Source organism: Prinia subflava, chromosome 1 (assembly GCF_021018805.1).
Source record: "Prinia subflava isolate CZ2003 ecotype Zambia chromosome 1, Cam_Psub_1.2, whole genome shotgun sequence".
Lineage (NCBI taxonomy): Eukaryota > Metazoa > Chordata > Aves > Passeriformes > Cisticolidae > Prinia > Prinia subflava.
Window position 1 is genome coordinate 725,325 of NC_086247.1, and position 18,885 is coordinate 744,209.

The 18,885-nt window shown below is 47.0% G+C and overlaps 2 protein-coding genes across 2 annotated transcripts in view; one reads left to right on the forward strand and one right to left on the reverse strand.

Moving 5' to 3' along the window:
- Positions 1-13,190, reverse strand: part of RECQL4 (RecQ like helicase 4) — a 57,443-nt gene extending 44,253 nt beyond the window's left edge. Inside the window, exons 1-10 of the mRNA XM_063418715.1 lie at positions 12,831-13,190; positions 11,187-11,220; positions 10,975-11,069; positions 8,370-8,513; positions 6,312-7,318; positions 4,403-4,499; positions 4,222-4,315; positions 4,003-4,113; positions 1,929-2,066; positions 1,753-1,845 (exon numbers count right to left, since the gene is read on the reverse strand). Coding sequence (XP_063274785.1) covers positions 1,753-1,845; positions 1,929-2,066; positions 4,003-4,113; positions 4,222-4,315; positions 4,403-4,499; positions 6,312-7,318; positions 8,370-8,513; positions 10,975-11,069; positions 11,187-11,220; positions 12,831-12,914 — 1,897 coding nt within the window. The 5' untranslated portion in view covers positions 12,915-13,190. The remainder of the gene's footprint in view (positions 1-1,752; positions 1,846-1,928; positions 2,067-4,002; positions 4,114-4,221; positions 4,316-4,402; positions 4,500-6,311; positions 7,319-8,369; positions 8,514-10,974; positions 11,070-11,186; positions 11,221-12,830) is intronic.
- A 27-nt stretch (positions 13,191-13,217) lies between these two features.
- On the forward strand, positions 13,218-18,144 carry LOC134552120 (leucine-rich repeat-containing protein 14-like). The gene is made up of 4 exons (XM_063400508.1): positions 13,218-13,285; positions 13,642-13,948; positions 14,054-14,680; positions 16,802-18,144. The coding sequence occupies exons 2-4, from the start codon at positions 13,656-13,658 to the stop codon at positions 17,364-17,366; spliced, it is 1,485 nt and encodes a 494-aa protein (XP_063256578.1). The 5' UTR covers positions 13,218-13,285; positions 13,642-13,655; the 3' UTR covers positions 17,367-18,144.
- The last annotated feature ends 741 nt before the right edge of the window (positions 18,145-18,885 follow it).

An 18,885-nucleotide genomic window follows, 5' to 3' on the forward strand; every position in this document is an offset into this window, starting at 1 on the left:
GAAAACCTGAGGGAAAACCTGAGGGGAAAACTGAGGGAAAGATTGAGGGAAAAACCGAGGGAAAAAAGTGAGAGAAAAAAGCGAGGGGAAAAAAGCGAGGGGAAAAAAGTGAGGGGAAAAAAGTGAGGGGAAAAAAGTGAGAGGAAAAACTGAAGGAAAACCTGAGGGAAAACCTGAGAGGGGAAACCTGAGGGGAAAACTGAGGGGAAAAGCGAGGGAAAAACTGAGGGGAAAAAAGGGGAAAAAGTGAGGGGGAAAAGTGAGGGGGAAATGAGGGAAAAACTGAGGGAAAAACTGAGGGAAAAACTGAGGGAAAAACTGAGAGGAAAACTGAGAGGAAAACTGAGGGGGAAAACTGAGGGGGAAAAGGTGGGAAAAACTGAGGGGGAAAAGGTGGGAAAAACTGAGGGGAAAAGGGTGGGAAAAACTGAGGGGAAAAGGGTGGGAAACCTGAAGAGAAAACTGAGGAGAAAACTGAGGGAAAACCTGAGGGAAAAGTGAAGGAAAAACTGAGGGAAAGACTGAGGGAAAAAAGTGAGGGAAAAAGTGAGGAAAAAAAGTGATGGAAAAAAGTGAGGGGAAAAAGAGAGGAAAACTGAGGGGAAAAACTGAAGCAAAAACTGAGGGAAAACCTGAGGGGAAATCTGAGAGGAAACCTGAGGGAAAAACAGAGAAAAACTGAGGGAAAAACTGAGGGAAAAAAGGGTGGGAAAAAAGAGTAGGAAAAAAGGATGGAAAAAATAGAGGGGAAAATGGGCAGGACAAAAATGAGGGAAAGGATGAGAAAAATGGAGAAGAGTGAGGAAAAAAGGGCAGGAAAAGAGGGTGGGAAAAAAAGGGGTGGGGAAAAGACAGTGGGGAAAAAGAGCTGGGAAAAAAGCGAGGGAAAAAGGGCTGAAAAAAAGGTGGAGAAGGCAAAAATGGAGGGCAAAAGGGCAGGGAAAACTGAGGGAGAAAGGATGAGAAAAAGGGTGGGAAAAAGAGAGTGGGGAAAAAGAGCAGAAAAAAAAGAGGGAAAAAAGGGAGGAAAAAAGGAGGGGAAAATGGCAGGACAAAGGCCAGGAAAGGTGGGTGGGAAAAATTGAGGGAAGAAACAGCAGGAAAAAAGGGCAGAAAAAAAGTATGGGGAAAAAAGGGCAGGAAAAGAGCAGAAAAAAGAGAGGAAAAAGGAGCAGGGAAAAAGGTGGAAAAGGGAAAAACTGAGAGGAAAAGGGCAGGAAAAAAAAAGGTGGGAAAAACAGAGGAAAAAAGAGTGGAAAAAAGGGTGGGGAAAAAAGGGTGGGGAAAACAGCAGAAAAAAAAGGGAAAAAAAGGCAGGAAAAAAGATGGAAAAGGGAAAAATGGAGGAAAAACGAGGGAAAAAAGGGTGGGAGAAACTTGAGGGGAAAAAAGGTGGAAAAAAGGGGAGAAAAAAGAGTAGGAAAAAGAGCAGAAGAAAAAAGAGAGGGGTAAAGGGTAGGGAAAAAGCAGAAAAAAAGGGCAGGAAAAAGGGCAGAAAAAAAGGGAGGGAAAAAGGGAGGGAAAATAAGGTGGAAAAGGCAAAAATGGAGGGGAAAGGCAAGAAAAAAGGGCGGGAAAAACTGAGGGGAAAAGGGTGGAAAAAAGGGCAGAAAAAAGAGTAGAAGAAAAAGAGAGGAGAAAGAAAGTGGGGAAAAAAGGGTGAGGAAAAAAAGAGTGGAAAAAAAAGGTGGAAAAAAGTTCAGGAAAAACTGAGGGAAAAAGAGCGGGAAAAAAAGGGCGGGAAAATCCAACCAGAAAGGACTCTCATGATGGCCTCAGCCTGGCCGGGCCGGAAGGATTCGTATCCCAAAATTCTCAGGGCTTCCAGGACTTCTTCCGGAGGATCTGCGGGATTCAGGAGGGGGGAATGTGGATTTTATTTCCATTTTTTTTCCGTGGTTTTTCCATGGATTTGCTCCGGGATTTACCTGGGATTGTCCCGTCGGGGTTTGGGGGGTAAAGGGGATCCACGGGAGGTGGAGGAGGGGATGGCGGGGAGAATTCCGGCTGAGGGAAATCCAGGGAATTTGGGCTGAGCTGGGAATTTTCTGCGTTGGATTCACCATCTGGAGGGAAAACAGGAAAAAAAATCAAGATTTTAGGAGAAAAATTCCAGACTTTTAGAGAAAAAAATTCCCATTTTTGGGGAGGAACCCCCCCTTTTTAAGGACAACTCCCACATTTTCTGAGGGGAAATCCGCATTTGTAGGATCCAACCTCAGTTTTTAGGGAGAAAATTCACATTTTTAAGATCTAAGCTTGCATTTTTTGGGGGTAAATTCCGCAATTTTAGGACTAAATTTTGCATTTTAGGATCCAATCCGAATTTTAAGGCTCAAATCCCACATTTTTAGAGTCTAGGATTTCATTTTTAGAGCCAAATCCCACATTTTTAGATCTCAAATCTTGATTTTTAGGATCCACTTCCTTTTTAAGAGAACCCTCCCCCCAGTTATAGGAAACAGAATCACATTTTTAAGGCCAAATCCTCCCATTTTTAATGTCAAATTCCTCATTTTTAGAGCCCAAATTCCTCATTTTTAGACCCAAACCCCACATTTTTAGATCCCAAATCCTGGTTTTAGGACCCACTCCTTATTAAGATAAACCCTCAGTATTTTAGGGAAAAAAATCACATTTTTGAAGCCAAATTTCCAATTTTAAGGCTCAAATCCCGCATTTTTAGAGTCTAAAATTTCATTTTTAGGGCCAAATCCCATATTTTTAGATCCCAAATCCTGGTTTTTAGAACTTTTTTTAGCATAAACTCTCACAATTTTCGGGGAAAAAAAAAATCACTTTTTTGAAGCCAAATTTCCATTTTTAAGGCTCAAATCCCGCATTTTTAGAGTCTGAATTTTCATTTTTAGGGCCAAATCCCACATTTTTAGATCCCAAATTTTGATTTTTAGGATCCACTTCCTTTTTAAGAGAACCCTCCCCCCAGTTATAGGAAACAGAATCACATTTTTAAGGCCAAATCCTCCCATTTTTAATGTCAAATTCCTCATTTTTAGAGCCCAAATTCCTCATTTTTAGACCCAAACCCCACATTTTTAGATCCCAAATCCTGGTTTTAGGACTCACTCCCTTATTAAGATAAACCCTCACATTTTTAGGGAAAAAAATCACATTTTTGAGGCCAAATTTCCAATTTTAAGGCTCAAATCCTGCATTTTTAGAGTCTGAAATTTCATTTTTAGGGCCAAATCCCACATTTTTAGATCCCAAATTTTGATTTTTAGGATCCACTTCCTTTTTAAGAGAAACCCTCAGAATTTTAGGGAAAAAAAAAATCGCATTTTTGACGCCAAATTTCCAATTTTAAGGCTCAAATCCCGCATTTTTAGAGTCTAAAATTTCATTTTTAAGCCCAAATCCCACATTTTTAGATCCCAAATCCTGGTTTTTAGAACCCACCCCCTTTTTAGGATAAACCCTCACAGTTTTAGGGAAAAAAATCACATTTTTGAGGCCAAATTTCCAATTTTAAGGCTCAAATCCCGCATTTTTACAGTCTAAAATTTCATTTTTAGGGCAAAATCCCACAATTTTAGATCCCAAATCCTGGTTTTTAGAACCCACCCCCTTTTTAGGATAAACCCTCAGAATTTTAGGGAAAAAAATCACATTTTTGAGGCCAAATTTCCAATTTTAAGGCTCAAATCCCGCATTTTTAGAGTCTAAAGTTTCATTTTTGGGGCCAAATCCCACATTTTTAGATCCCAAATTTTGATTTTTAGGATCCACTTCCTTTTTAAGAGAAACCCTCAGAATTTTAGGGAAAAAAAATCGCATTTTTGAAGCCAAATTTCCATTTTTAAGATCCAAATCCTGCATTTTTAGAGTCTAAAATTTCCAATTTTAAGGCCCAAAATCCCGCATTTTTAGAGCCCGAAATCTGAATTTTTAAGGCTCAAATCCCAATTTTTGATGCAAAATCCCCCTCGTTTTCCACCCTTTCCCTGGGAAAAGCAGGAATTCCGTAATTCCGGATCTCACCGGGAATCTCCGGGATAAAATCGCTGCAGCTCCTTCGGGCCGCTTCTTCCAGCGTGGGAAGCGCCTCCTCCTCCTCCGCAATTTTCCCCGAGAACGAGCCCAAATCCTTCTCTGCACACAAAAAATGAGCAATTCCCTCAAAAAATCCACGGAAAAGAACCCCCCTCACCCTTTTCCCGCTGTTTTATCCCAAAAAATCCCCAAAATTCCCGGCCTGACCTCGGCATTCCGACGCCCAGTGCCCTTTGCCGCCACATCGGAAGCAAAGATCGCCTCCGCCCCCGAACTTTTTTCTCCATTTTTGCTTCCAAACCTGGGGAAAAAAAAAAATTCCAAATCCCGAAATTCCAGCGGGGGAGAACCCGGGGATTCCCAAAAAATAAAATCGGGAAGGTTTGACCTGTTTGCGAAGGAATTTTCCCCTCAGGAATCCGCGGGAAAAAGTTTTTCTCTTCAGGTTGAGGCGGACGAAATTCCCGCCGTTCCGGGGCGGGGCTCTGAGGGAAAGAGGAATTAAAACCAGCGGGAATCTTGGAAAAGCTGGAAAAAAGCGGATTTTAGGGATTCTGATTTTGGGATTTTCAGATTTTGGGGATTTTTCTGATTTTGGGAGTCCTTAATTTGGGTGGGTTTGATTTTGGGGGGTCCTTAATTTGGGGATTTTCCAACTTTTGGGGTCCCCGATTTTGGGGCACTCCGGTGTTTGGGATTTCTGATTTTGGGGTCTTGATTTTTTGGGGGTCTTCAATTTTGGGGTTTATAATTTTGGGGTCTCAAATTTTGGGATTCTCCAACTTTTAGGGTCTCAAATTTTGAGATTCTCCAACTTTAGAGGTCTCCAATTTTTGGATTTTCCAACTTTTGGGGTCTCAAATTTTGGGATTCTCCAACTTTTGGGGTCTCAAATTTTGGGATTCTCCAACTTTTGGGGTCTCAAATTTTGGGATTCTCCAACTTTGGGGGTCTCAAATTTTGGGATTCTCCAACTTTTGGGGTCTCAAATTTTGGGATTCTCCAACTTTTGGGATCTCAAATTTTGGGATTCTCCAACTTTTGGGATCTTAAATTTTGGGATTCTCCAAATTTTGGGGTGTCTGATTTTTAGGTGTCTCTGATTTGGGGGCTCTCCAATATTTGGAGTTTCTGATTTTAGAGTTCCTAATTTTGGGATCCTCCAAGTTTTGGGGTCTCCCATTTTGGGGTCTCCAATATTTGGGATCTCTTGATTTTGGGGTCTCCAAATTTTAGGTCTCTGATTTTGGAATCTCCAGTTTTTGGGGGGTCTCTGATTTTCCCTAATTTTGAGATTCTCCAAATTTTGGGGTCTCTGATTTTGGGGTCTCCATTTTTTGGGGTCTTCAATTTTGGGGTTTATAATTTTGGGGTCTCAAATTTTTGGAGTTTCGAATTTTGGGATTTGTGACTTTGGGATTCTCCAGTTTTTGGAGTCCCTAATTTTGGGATCCTCCAAGTTTTGGGGTCTCCCATTTTGGGGTCTCGAAGTTTTTGGGGTCATGAAATTTGGGGAAAATGAATTTTGGGGGTCTCTGATTTTGAGATTCTCCAAATTTTGGGGTGTCTGATTTTTAGGTGTCTCTGATTTGGGGGCTCTCCAATATTTGGAGTTTCTGATTTTAGAGTTCCTAATTTTGGGATCCTACAATTTTTGGGGTCTCTCATTTTGTGGTCTCTCATTTTGGGTTTCATCATTTTGGGGCCCCTAATTTTGGGAATTTTCCAATTTTTGGGAGTCCCTAATTTGGGGATTCTCCAATTTTTGGGATTCTCCAATTTTTGGGGTCTCTGATTTTGAGGGGTCCCCAATTTTGGGATTCTCCAATTTTGAGGTTTTTTGATATTTGGGACTTCTGATTTTGGGGTCCTTAATTTGGGGCTTTTTCATTTTGGGGTCTCCAAATTTTGGGCCTCTCATTTTGGGCTCTCCAGTTTTTGGGGTCTCTCATTTTGAGGTCCCTAATTTTGGGATTTTCCAATTTTTGGGATTCTCCAATTTTTGGATTCTCCAATTTTTCGGATTCACCAATTTTTGGGATTCTCCAACTTTTGGAGCTTTTTGATTTTGGGATTTTCCAATTTTTGGGAGTCTCTAATTTTTGGATTCTCCAATTTTCGGGATTCCTTATATTTGAGAGGTCCCCGATTTTTGGGACTCTTTCATTTTGAGGGTGTCTGATTTGGGGGAATCCCAAATTTTGGGATTCTCCAAATTTTAAGGTCTCATTTTTGTCGTCCTTCAAATTTGGATCTCCCTAATTTTGGGATTCTCTTGGAAAAAATCCGGGAATTACCGAGCTCCACGTTTGGCTTTTCCCTCCTTCTCCAGGATTTTTTCCGAGCCCTCCGGTGCCTTCCCGGCTCCGTTTCGGGATTCCAGCCGCTCTTCCTCCTCCTCCTTTTCCTCCTGGATTTGCCTCATCCCAAAAATTCCCGGATTTGCTCCTCGGAGGCCCCTCTGGAGCTTGGCCGGAGCCTCAGCGGCGCCGCCGCCGCCTTCCCGCGGCCTTTTCCTGGCGGAATTCCCGACGGATTCCCCTTCTTCCCTCACCGATCCCGCCGGGAATTCCCGGTTTTCCGGCGATTCCTGGCACCTCTGGATCCAGCCCGGATCCAGCGATCCCAAAGTTTGGGCCACCCTCTGCTTCAGCAGCTGGAATTTTTCGGGAATGGAGGGAAAATTGGGATTTAATCCCAATCTTGGCATGGAGGGAAGAAGGACGAGGTCGTCGAATTCCTGGGAATCTCCGGATTTTTCAGGATTTCTGGATTTGCCCACATCGAATTTCCAGGAATCTCCGGAATTTTCGGATTTGCCCACGTCGAATTCCCGGGAATCTCCGGATTTTTCAGGATTTTTGGATTTCCCCACGTCGAATTCCTGGGAATCTCTGAGTTTTTCATGATTTTTGGATTTGCCCACGTCGAATTCCTGGGAATCTCCAGATTTTTCGGGATTTTTGGATTTGCCCACGTCGAATTCCCGGGAATCTCCGGATTTTTCGGGATTTTGGGATTTGCCCACGTCGAATTTCCAGGAATCTCCGGAATTTTCGGATTTGCCCACGTCGAATTCCCGGGAATCTCCGGATTTTTCGGGATTTTGGGATTTGCCCATGTCGAATTTCCAGGAATCTCCGGAATTTTCGGATTTGCCCACGTCGAATTCCTGGGAATCTCCGGATTTTTCGGGATTTTTGGATTTTCCCTCGTTCTGTTCCGGCTCCGGAGTTTTTTGGGATTGGGGAATTTTTGGGATTCTCCTGGGATTTGGGGTCCTCCGAGGGGTCAGGGGGGGTTCCTGGAGGGAAGGGAGGGGTCAGATCCCGATTTTTTTTCTCCTCTGGAATTCCAAATCCGAAAATTAACCGAGCATGGATTCTGGGGGTTCTCTGATTTTTAGGATTTCTGATTTTGGGGTCTCAAATTTTGGGATTTTCCAACTTTTGGGGTCTCAAATTTTGGGATTTTCCAACTTTTGGGGTCTTCAAATTTTGGGATTCTCCAAATTTTGGGGTCTCAAATTTTGGGATTCTCCAACTTTTGGGATCCACAATTTTGGGATTCTCCAACTTTTATGGTCTCAAGTTTTGGGATTCTCCAACTTTTGGGGTCTCAAATTTTGGGATTCTCCAACTTTTGGGGTCTCAAATTTTGGGATTCTCCAACTTTTAGGGTCTCAAATTTTGGGATTCTCCAACTTTTGGGGTCTCAAATTTTGGGATTTTCCAACTTTTGGGATCTCAAATTTTGGGATTCTCCAAATTTTGGGGTCTTCAATTTGGGATTCTCCAACTTTGGGGGTCCCAAATTCTGGGATTCTCCAACTTTAGGGATTTCAAATTTTGGGATTTTCCAACTTTTGGGATCTCAAATTTTGGGATTTTCCAACTTTTAGGGTCTCAAATTTTGGGATTTTCCAAATTTTGGGGTCTCAAATTTTGGGATTCTCTAACTTTTATGGTCTCAAATTTTGGGATTTTCCAAATTTTGGGATCTCAAATTTTGGGATTTTCCAAATTTTGTGGTCTTCAATTTGGGATTTTCCAAATTTTGGGATCTCCAATTTTGGATTCTCCGACTTTTGGGATCTCAAATTTTGGGTTTCTCCAAATTTTGGGGTCTCAAATTTTGGGATTTTCCAATTTTGGGGATCTCAAATTTTGGGATCTCTGATTTTTGGGGTCTCCAATATTTGAGGTCTCTGATTTTTGGGGGTCCCAAATTTTGGGATTCTCCAACTTTTGGAGGTTTCCAATTTTTGGCATCCCTGATTTTGAGATTCTCCCTCAGGAACAACCCAAATTTTGGGAAAATCCCCCCTGGAAAATCCTTTTCCCCCCATTTCTGACCTTCCCAGTCATTCCCAGTTTGGCTTTGAGCTTCATCCCATAAAACTCGGCCGAAATTCCCGGCCTGGCGCTCCTGCTCCGGCTTTTCCCGGGAATTTTCGGTGCCCGGTTCAGGTGAGAGCCCCAAAATCCGGAATCTTCCACCTGCAAGGACACCAAAATCCCAAAAAAAATCCCCAAATCCGCTCAATTCCAGCAAAAAATCCCCAAAATTGCCCAAATCTGATCAATTCCACCCCAAAATCCAAAAAAAAAAAAACCCCAATCTGCTCAATCCCAGCCCAAAATCCTAAAAAATTTCTCAAATTTGCTCAATCCCAGCCCAAAATCCCAAGAAAACCTCCAAATCTGTTACATTCCACCCCAAAAAATCCCCAAACATCCCTCAAATCTGCTCACTCTCAACCCAAAAGTCCCCCAGAATTCCCCAAATCTTCCTAATTTCAGCCTAAAATCCCCACAAATCCCCCAAATCCACTCAATCCCATACCAAAATCCCCAAAATTCCCCAAATTTGCTCAATCCCAGCCCAAAACTCAAAAAAACTCCCCAATCTGCTCAATCCCAGCCCCAAATCCCCAAAAATCCCCCAAATCTGCTCAATTCCACCCCAAAACCCTCCAAAATTCCCCAAATCTGCTCAATTCCAGCCCAAAATCCCCCAAAATCCACCAATTCTGTTCAATACCAGCCCAAAATCCCAAAAAATCCCCCCAAACTGTTAAATTCCACCCCAAAACCCCCCAAAATTCCCCAAATCCACTCAATCCCAGCCCCAAATCCCCAGGAATTCCCAAATTTGGTCAATCCCAGTGCCAAAACCCCCCAAAACCTCCAAATCTGTTCAATTCTACCCCCAAAAAAATAAATCTCCCAAATCTGCTCAATCCCAGCCCAAAATCAAAAAAAATCCCTCAAATCCTCTCAATCCCAGCCCAAAATCCCCCCCAAATCCCCCAAGTCTGCTCAGTTCCAGACCAAAATCCAAATAAAATCCTCAAATCCGCTCAATCTCAGCCCAAAATCCCCCAAAATCCACCAAACTTGCTCAATCCCAGCCCCAAATCCCCAAAATTCGCCAAATCTGTTATATTTCACCTCAAAATTCCAAAAAACTCCCCCAATCCACTCAATCCCAGCCCAAATTGCCAAAAAAAATTCCCCCAAATCTGTTGAATTTCATACCAAAATCCCCAAAAATCTCCCAAATCCTCTCAATCCCAGCCCCAAATCCCCAAAATCTGCTCAATTCCAGCCCAAAATCCCAAAAAATCCTCAAGAACTGCTCAATCCCAGCCCAAATCTCCACAAATCCCCCAAATCTGCTCAACCCCAGCCCAAAATGCAAAAAAAACCTCCAAATCTCTTCAATTTCACCTCAAAACCCCCCAAAATTCCCCAAATCCTCTCAATCCCAGCCCAAAAAATTCCCCAAAATTCCTGAAATAGACTCAATCTCAGCCAAAATTCCTAAAAAATCCACCAAATCCACTCAATCCCAGCCCAAAATCCCAAAAATTTCTCCAAATCTGTTGAATTTCAGCCCAAAATCCCCCCAAAATCCCCCAATTCTGCTCAATACCAACCCAAAATCCCAAAAGATCCACCAAATTTGCTCAATCCCAGCCCAAAATCCAAAAAAATCTCCCAAATCTGTTCAATTCCACCCCAAAATCCCCAAAAATCCCCCCAATCTGCTCAATCCCAGCCCAAAATCCCCAAAACCCCCCAATTCTGTTCAATAACACCCCAAAATCAAAAAAAACCCCTCAAAACTGTTAAATTCCACCCCAAAATCCCCCCAAATCCCCAAATCCACTCAATCTCAGCCCAAAATCCCCCATAATTCCCCAAATCTGCTCCATCCCAGACCAAAATCTTAAAAAAAAAATCCCAAATCTGTTAAATTCCAGCCCAAAATCCCCCCAAATCCATTCAATCCCAGCCCAAATTCCCAAACAATCCCCCAAATCTGTTGAATTCCACCCCAAAATCCAAAAAAAAAACCCCAAATTTGCTCAATCGCAGCCCAAAATCCAAAAAAAATCCTCAAAAACTGCTCAATCCCAGCCCAAAATCCTCCAAAATTCCCCAAATCTGCTCAATCCCAGCCCAAAGCCCCCCAAAATTCTCCAAATTTGCTCAATCCCATCCTTAAATCCCCCAAAACCCCCCAAATTTGCTCAATTCCAGGCCAAAACCCTAAAAAAAATCCCCCAAATCTGTTAAATTCCAGCCCAAAATCCTAAAAAATTCTCCAAATCTGTTGAATTTCAGCCCAAAATCCCCTCAAAATTCCCCAAATCTGCTCAATTCCAACCCAAAATCCCAAAAACCCCAAACTCAGATCCATCCCAAAGACAGAAACCGATGGAATTTCATCATTCCATGGGAAATTTTGGGATGAAAACGCCCCCAAATCCCATTTTCCACCCCCAAATCCTCATTTTCCTCATTTTTCTGGGGTCCTAAACCAAAATTTTCCCCAAAAAATCCCCAAAAAATCCACTGGATTTGCCCTCAGTGAGAAAATTCCCCAAAAATTCCCCAAAAATTCAAGGAGGAATTTTAGAAACCCCAAAATTCCAAGGGGATTTTCCAGGACCTGCTGAATTTTTGGGATTTCCTGGGATTCCAATTTTCCTGCTGAATCCGAGGTTTTTCCCTGCTGTTTCAGCATCTTGTACTCCTTGTAGAGCTCTGTGGGAGAAAAATCCAGGAAAAAAGGGAATTTTGTAGGAAAAAATTGGGAATTTTGAGGAAAATTTGGATGTTTTGAACTTTAAATATTCCCAAAATTCCCCCAATAAAACTCACTGCGGGTTTCCTCTGGAGCCTCCTCGATGTCGGCCTGGGAGGGAAACAAATCCCAAAAAAATGTGAATTTTGGGAATGATTCCAAATTAATGGGATGGGAGAGGGGAAGGATTTGGGGTTTTTTTGGGATTTGGGGTGGTTTTTTTGGAAGAAAATTAGGATTGAAGCAGATTTATAATGGAAAATCCTATGGAAAAACCTCCTCAGGATGGTTTTTTATGGGAAAACTCATGGAAAAAATCCCTAAAACCCCTTCAAAGACTCCCCTGAGATTCTCCTTGATCTCAGCCCCCCCAAAAAGACCCAAACATTTCAGGGACACCCCAAAAATCCCATAAATCCCCCCTAAACCAACCCCCCTCATTCCAGGGATCCCCAAAATCACCTCAAAGACTCTCTCAGATCCCATAAATCACCCCAGGGACCCCCCCAAACCCCTCAGGACTCCCCTAAACCAAACCCAGCCAATCCTGGGAGTCCCAAAATCAACCCAAATATCCCAAAACCACCCCAAAAAAACCACCAGGACCCTCCTAAATCAACTCCCCCCATTCTAGGACTTTCCTAAATCATCATAAAAACGCCCTGAGAACCCCAAAACCACCCCAGGGACCCCCCAAAACCCCTCAGGACCCCCCTAAACCAAACCTATCCAATTCCAGGACTCCCAAAATCAACCCGAATATCCCAAAACCACCCCAAAAAAACCCCAGGACCCCCCTAAATCAACTCCCCCCAACTCAGGACACCCCTAAATCACCTTAAAAACGCCCTGAGCACCCCAAAACCACCCCAGGGACCCCCAAAACCACCCCAGGGACCCCCCAAAACCACCCCAGGGACCCCCAAAACCCCCCTAAACCAAACCCAGCCAATCCCAGGACTCCCAAAATCAACCCAAATATCCCAAAACCACCCCAAAAAACCCCCAGGACCCTCCTAAATCAACTCCCCCCATTCCAGGACCTCCCTAAATCATCATAAAACCGCCCTGAGCACCCCAAAACCACCCCAGGGACCCCCAAAACCCCCCTAAACCAAACCCAGCCAATTCTGGGACTCCCAAAATCAACCCAAATATCCCAAAACCACCCCACAAAACCCCCCAGGATCCCCCTAAATCAACTCCCCCCAACTCAGGACACCCCTAAATCACCTTAAAAACGCCCTGAGCACCCCAAAACCACCCCAGGGACCCCCAAAACCCCCCTAAACCAAACCCAGCCAATCCCAGGACTCCCAAAATCAACCCAAATATCCCAAAACCACCCCAAAAAAACACCAGGATCCCCCTAAACCAACTCCCCTCATTCCAGGACCTCCCTAAATCATCATAAAAACGCCCTGAGCACCCCAAAACCACCCCAGGGACCCCCTTAAACCCCCCAGGACCCCCCTAAACCAAACCCAACCAATTCTGGGACTCCCCAAATCAACCCAAATATCCCAAAACCACCCCAAAAAAACCCCAGGACCCTCCTAAACCAACTCCCCCCAACTCAGGACCTCCCTAAATCACCCTAAAAACGCCCTCAGCACCCCAAAACCACCCCAGGGACCCCTAAACCCGTCCCCCCTTTATTCCAGGGATTCCCCTCAGGGGCTCCCCCCTCACGAATTTCCCGCCGTGGCCCCTCAGAGCACCTGGCTGGGTTTGCGCCGCCGCTCCCGCAGGAATTCCGCTTCCCAGCGCTTCAGCAGCACCTTCAGCTCCTGCTGCCGCTCCATGGCCGCGGGATTGGGATCGGGGATTGGGATCGGGGATCGGGGATCGGGGATCGGGGGCAGCTCGGGCGCGGACCCCGGAGCCGTCTCGGAGTAAACTGTCTTCTCCCGCCAAGCGCCAGCCAATGGGAAGGCAGATGTTAATGATTGACAGGCAACTTAGCCAATGAGAGGCGAGCCTCAAAAAAACGCCCGCCTTACCCTTAAACCAATGAGGGATAAATAAAATAAAGACGGACAGCAAGAAGAGCCAATTAAAAGTGAGAAATCCGCTTCTAGGGCGGACCCCGCTCGCTGATTGGTTGCCACAACTCGCAGACACGGAAGTGGAACTTCCGTACGGACTGGGGGCGACCGGGGGCTGCGGGCGGGCGGTGAGTAGGGGGGCGCCATGTTGGGGGGTGCCGGAGCCGGTTTTGGGGATCCCTGAGGGGACTTTGGGATAATTCGGGGATCCCTGTGGGAATTTCGAGCTCCCCGGTGCTCGAATCCCTGCGGGATTTTGGGGTGTCCCTGGGTGGGGTGGGGGTACTCCTGCTCCGCCTTTTGGGGAGCTGCGCTGGGGGTCCCCTCACAACGCGCCCTTTGCCGCCTCCACCTTCTCCCACATCTCCCTTTTCCTTCGGGATATCCTTGGATTCGGGGTTCCCCTGGATTCAGGGTTCCCCTGGAATTCTCCCCTGGTTCCCCCTCATCCACAGCATCCCCCAATTTCACCCAATCCCCACAGCCCCCGCAGAACCCATGGATTCCCTCCTCTTCCTCTGCGCCCGCCGCATCGTCGCCCACCGCCCTCTTCCCGCCCTTCCCGCCGATCTCTATCCCGTCCTTTTCCAAGCGGCTTTCCTGGACGGGAGACCCCTGGTGCTGCGGGATTTGGTCACGGCTTGGCCTTTCCCGGTGCTCAACTTCCAGCGCCTCGTGGGGCGCCGGGAGCTGCTGCGGGATCACCCCTGCAAGCTCTGCGTGCAGGCCGTCATCCTGGCCGTGGTGGCGCAGCTCCGGCGGCAGCTGGAAGAGCCCAGCCACGATTCCAGGTGGGTTTTGGGAATTCTGGAACGGCCACAATTCCGGGATCCCCTCTGTTCCTCCCATTCCTCCATCCCGGTGGGGTTTTTTGGGGTTTATTCCCGTTTTTGCAGGCTGCGCGTGCTGGACGTGACGGGACTCCCGGATCCGGCCGGCCGCGCTCCGGATGGGATGAGCGTCTGGTCCGGCACCGTGGCTTTGGCCAAGGCTTGCGTGGAGGTGTCCAAGCACCAGCGGGAATTCCAGAGGCGCGGATCCAAGCGGCACAAAGGCCGCTCCGGAGCCGCCACGGCCGCGGCCGCCCCGCAGCCCCCGGGTGTGGACGTCCACGCCGACCTGTTCGTCAACGGGACGTCCTACGGGATCCTGCGCGACGCGCTGCAGACCGCGGCTGCCGGCCCGCTGCGCCTCAAGTGCCGCGAGTTCCAGGCCGAGGAGCTCTCGGCGTCCGGGATCGTGGCTTTGCTGGAATCCTTGGATCCCTCCTGCGTGAGGAGGGTGGATCTGCGCTTCAACAACCTGGGGCTGCCGGGGCTCTCGGTGATCCTGCCGCACCTCTCGCGCTTCCCGGAGCTGCGCAGCCTCAAGCTCCAGTACAGCAACGTGGACGTGCGGCGCCCCACGCCGGAATCGGCCATCGGGATCCGCTGCCTGGCCGGGCAGCTGGGAATGCTGCCCAGCCTGCGCGAGCTCAACCTGGGCTCCTCCCGCCTCTCCGGGAACCTGCGCCAGATCCTCTGGTGAGTTCCCCGCGCCGCCGGGGCCGGGCCGGGCCCTGCCCGCGCTGCCGAGGGGTTCCCGAGGCTCGGGGATGGGGATCTCGGGGGTCTGGAGCAGCCGGAGGGATCCTGGGGTTCCAGGATTTCATTATCCCCATGTTCCTGGGATCCCGTTATCCTGAGAGTTCATGAGTCAATGGTTCCATTTCCCATTAGTCCATGATCCCCAAATTCTGCGATTCCAGGATTCTCAAAGGCTGAACTTCACAGTCTTGGAGGTCATCTCCAACCTTAGTGATCCCATGATCCCAGGATTTCATTATCCCAATATTCCCAGGTTTCCATGACCCCATGATCCCATGATCCCAACATCTTATCACTCAGCAATTCCATGATCCCATAATTTCATGATCCCATAATTCCTTGGTTCCAGGATTCCCAAAGGCCGGGCCCAATGGTCTTAGAGGTCTTCTCCAATCTTAGTGACCCCACAATTCCATAATTTCATTATCCCAATATTCCCATCATCCCCGGATTCCGTTATCCCAATAGTTCATGTCTCAGTCATTCCATTTTCCCATCGTTCCATGATCCCAAAATTCTGGGATTCCAGGATTCTCAAAGGCTGAACTTGGCAGTCTCAGAGGTCTTCTCCAACCTTAGTGATCCTATGATCCCAGGGTTTCATTATCCCAATTATTCCCATGATCCCGTAATTCCTGATTCCAGGATTCACAAATGTTGGACTTGATGATCTTGAAGCCTTTTCCAACCTCAGTGGCTCCATGACCCTGTAATTCCATGATCCCATAATTCCATGGCTCCTGATCCCAGAATCCCATAATCCCATAATTCCATAACTCCATGATCCCAAACCCCCATAACGCCACAATTCTACAATTCCCCGGCTCCACGATACATAATTCCACGATTCTCAAATGTCAAACTTGATGATCTTGGAGACCTTTCCCAACCTGAGTCATTCCATCATTCCATGAGCCCATCATGCCAAAATCCCAGGATTTGCAGAGGTCCAACTTCACGGTCTTGGAGATCTTTTCTTCAACCTCAGCCATTCCATAATTCCACGATTTGATTCCAGGATTCCATGATTCCTTGATCCCATAATTCCATGATTCTCAAAGTTTGAATTCAATATTCTCCAAGACCTTTCCCAACCTCAGCCATTCCATAACTCCAGGCCACCATAATCTCATGGATCCATAATTCCATAACTCCGTGATCCAATGATCCTCAAATGTCAAACCTGATGATCTTGGAGACCTTTCCCACCCTGAGTCGTTCCATCATTCCATGAGCCCATCATTCCAAAATCCCAGGATTTTCAGGGGTCCAACTTCATGGTCTTGGAGCTCTTTCCAACTGCAGCCATTCCATAATTCCATAATTTGATTCCAGGATTCCACAATTCCTTGATCCCATAATTCCGTGATCCTCAAAGCTCAAATTTGATGTTCTCTGAGACCTTTCCCAACCTCAGCCATTCCACAACTCCATGATCCCAAAATCTCATGGATCCGTGACTCCGTGATCCAATGATCCTCAAATGTCAAACCTGATGATCTTGGAGACCTTTCCCACCCCGAGTCATTCCACAACTCCACGATTTCCTCATTCCAAAATCCCAGGATTTGCAGGTGTCCAACTTCACAGTCTGGGAGATCTTTGCCAACTGCAGCCATTCCATAATTCCATAATTTGATTCCAGGATTCCACAATTCCTTGATCCCCTAATTCCATGATTTTCAAAGCTCAAATTTGATGTTCTTAGAGACCTTTCCCAACCTCAGCCATTCCACAACTGCATGATCCCAAAATCTCATGGATCCGTGACTCTGAGATCCAATGATCCTCAAATGTCGAACTTGATGGTCTTGGAGACCTTTCCCAACCTCAGCCATTCCACAACTCCACGATTTCCTCATTCCAAAATCCCAGGATTTTCAGGGCTCACCCTTGATGTTCTTGCAGCTCTTTCCCAACCTCATCCATCCCCCAATTCCCCAATTCCATGGATGCCGTCCCCGCTCTCACTCCCCGCGTTTCCCCCATCAATCCCGACATTCCCAGCTCCCCCAGATCCTCCCTCGGGCCTCACCTCTCCCTTTTCCCTCCCGCCAGCGACCTCCAGGCTCCCTTGGAAAGCTTGGAATTGGCCTTCTGCTCCCTCGTTCCCGCCGACCTCGCCTTCCTCTCCCAAAGCTTCCACGCTCCGGCCCTCAAGAGGTTGGACCTCAGCGGCCACGACTTCTCCCAGGGCCTCCTGGAGCCGCTGCGGCTGCTCCTGGAGGAGACCTCGGCCTCGCTGCTGCACCTGGATCTCATGGAATGCCGCATGGCCGACTCCCACCTGGACGCGCTGCTGCCGACGCTGCGCCGCTGCTCCCGCCTGCGCTTCCTGGGACTCTACGGCAACTCCCTGTCCACGGCCGCGCTCAAGGATCTGCTCCAGAAAACCCTGGAGCTGCCCGACCTCCACCTGGTCGTTTATCCCTTCCCCGTGGATTGCTACAAGCCGGAGCCGCCGTCGGAATCCGGCTGGAATTTCTGGGAGCCCACGGACGGGGAGCTGCTGGCGGCCGCTCACGCGGAGTTTTCCCGGCTGCTGGAAAATTCCGGGAGGAGCGACCTCGTCTGGACTTACAACCCCTACGGCCACGGAGCCCTGGACTACTTCTCCTTGTGACTCGGGAAAAGCTCGGAGCCGGGAAAAGCTCGGAGCCTCCACGGCGGGAAAGCGCCGCCTCCTCTTTCCTGAACCCCGGGCGCTTTCCGTCTCATCCCGGTGCTTTTCCTCCTCATTCCGGTGGTTTTTTGCCCTTGATTTCGGTGCTTTTCCGCCTGGTTTCAGTATTTTTCCAGTTCGTCCCGCTGGTTTTCCGCCCTATCCCGCCATTTTTCCCGGATTTCGTAGTTTTCTGCCACCTTTTGAGTTTTTTCCTCCCCATCCCGATAGTTTCCCCCTCGTCCCGATATTTTCCCCCCTCATCCCGACATTTCCTCCCTCATCCTGGTATTTTTCCTCCTCATCCCGGTATTTTTTCCTCATTTCATTCTTTTTCCAGCCCATCCCAAGGTTTTTCCATTAGGACTGGCTTTGCACGGCCGAATTCCCAAACCCAGCTGTTTTCCGTCTTTTCCCGCTTCTTTTCCTCCTCATTCCAGGGTTTTTTTCCCTGATTTCGGTGCTTTTCCACCTGGTTTTTATTGTTTCCCACCTCATCCCGATATTTTCTGCCTTAATTCAGGATTTTCCTGCCCCATCCCGATATTTTCCCCTCATCCCGATATTTTTCCACCTCATTTTGGTGTTTTTTCTGCCCTAATCCCAATTTTTCCCCTCCTCATCCCGCTCTTGTCCCTGAACTTTTCTTGCCACCTCTAGAGGGAAAAAAACCTCTGGCATTCCCTTAATTCCTAAGGGGTATTAAGTAATTATTAATTAATCAATAATTAATTATGAATTAATAAGCTGCCATCACCCAAATCTGCCCAAATCCCTCCCAAATTCCCAAACACTTCATCCGAGATTCCCAAATCCTTCCCAAATTCCCAAACCCTTCATCCCAAACCCTTCATCCCAAATTCCCAAACCCTTCATCCCAAATCCCTCCCAAATTCCCAAATCCTTTATCCCAAATCCTCCCAAATTCCCAAACCCTTCATCCCAAATTCCCAAACCCTTCATCCCAAATCCTTCCCAAATTCCCAAACCCTTCATCCCAAATTCCTCCCAAATTCCCAAACCCTTCATCCCAAATCCCTCCCAAATTCCCAAACCCTTCATCCCAAATTCCCAAATCCCTCCCAAATTCCCAAACCCTTCATCCCAAATTCCCAAACCCTTCATCCCAAATTCCCAAACCCTTCATCCCAAATTCCTCCCAATTCCCAAACCCTTCATCCCAAATCCTTCCCAAATTCCCAAATTACACCCAAATTCCACCGAAATTCCCAAACCCTTCATCCCAAACCCTTCATCCCAAATTCCTTCCAAATTCCCAAACCCTTCATCCCAAATTCCCAAACCCTTCATCCCAAATCCCTCCCAAATTCCCAAATTTCACCCAAATTCCACCCAAATTCCCAAACCCTTCATCCGAAATTCCCAAACCCTTCATCCGAAATTCCCAAACCCTTCATCCCAAATCCCTCCCAAATTCCCAAACCCTTCATCCGAAATTCCCAAACCCTTCATCCCAAAT

Excerpts from the sequence above, each read along its gene's own strand:
- LOC134552120 (XM_063400508.1), top strand. The coding sequence starts at position 13,656 with ATGGATTCCCTCCTCTTCCTCTGCGCCCGCCGCATCGTCGCCCACCGC. Across the intron at positions 13,949-14,053 it reads GAGCCCAGCCACGATTCCAG|GCTGCGCGTGCTGGACGTGA; the intron begins GTGGGTTTTGGG and ends CCGTTTTTGCAG. Across the intron at positions 14,681-16,801 it reads AACCTGCGCCAGATCCTCTG|CGACCTCCAGGCTCCCTTGG; the intron begins GTGAGTTCCCCG and ends CCCTCCCGCCAG.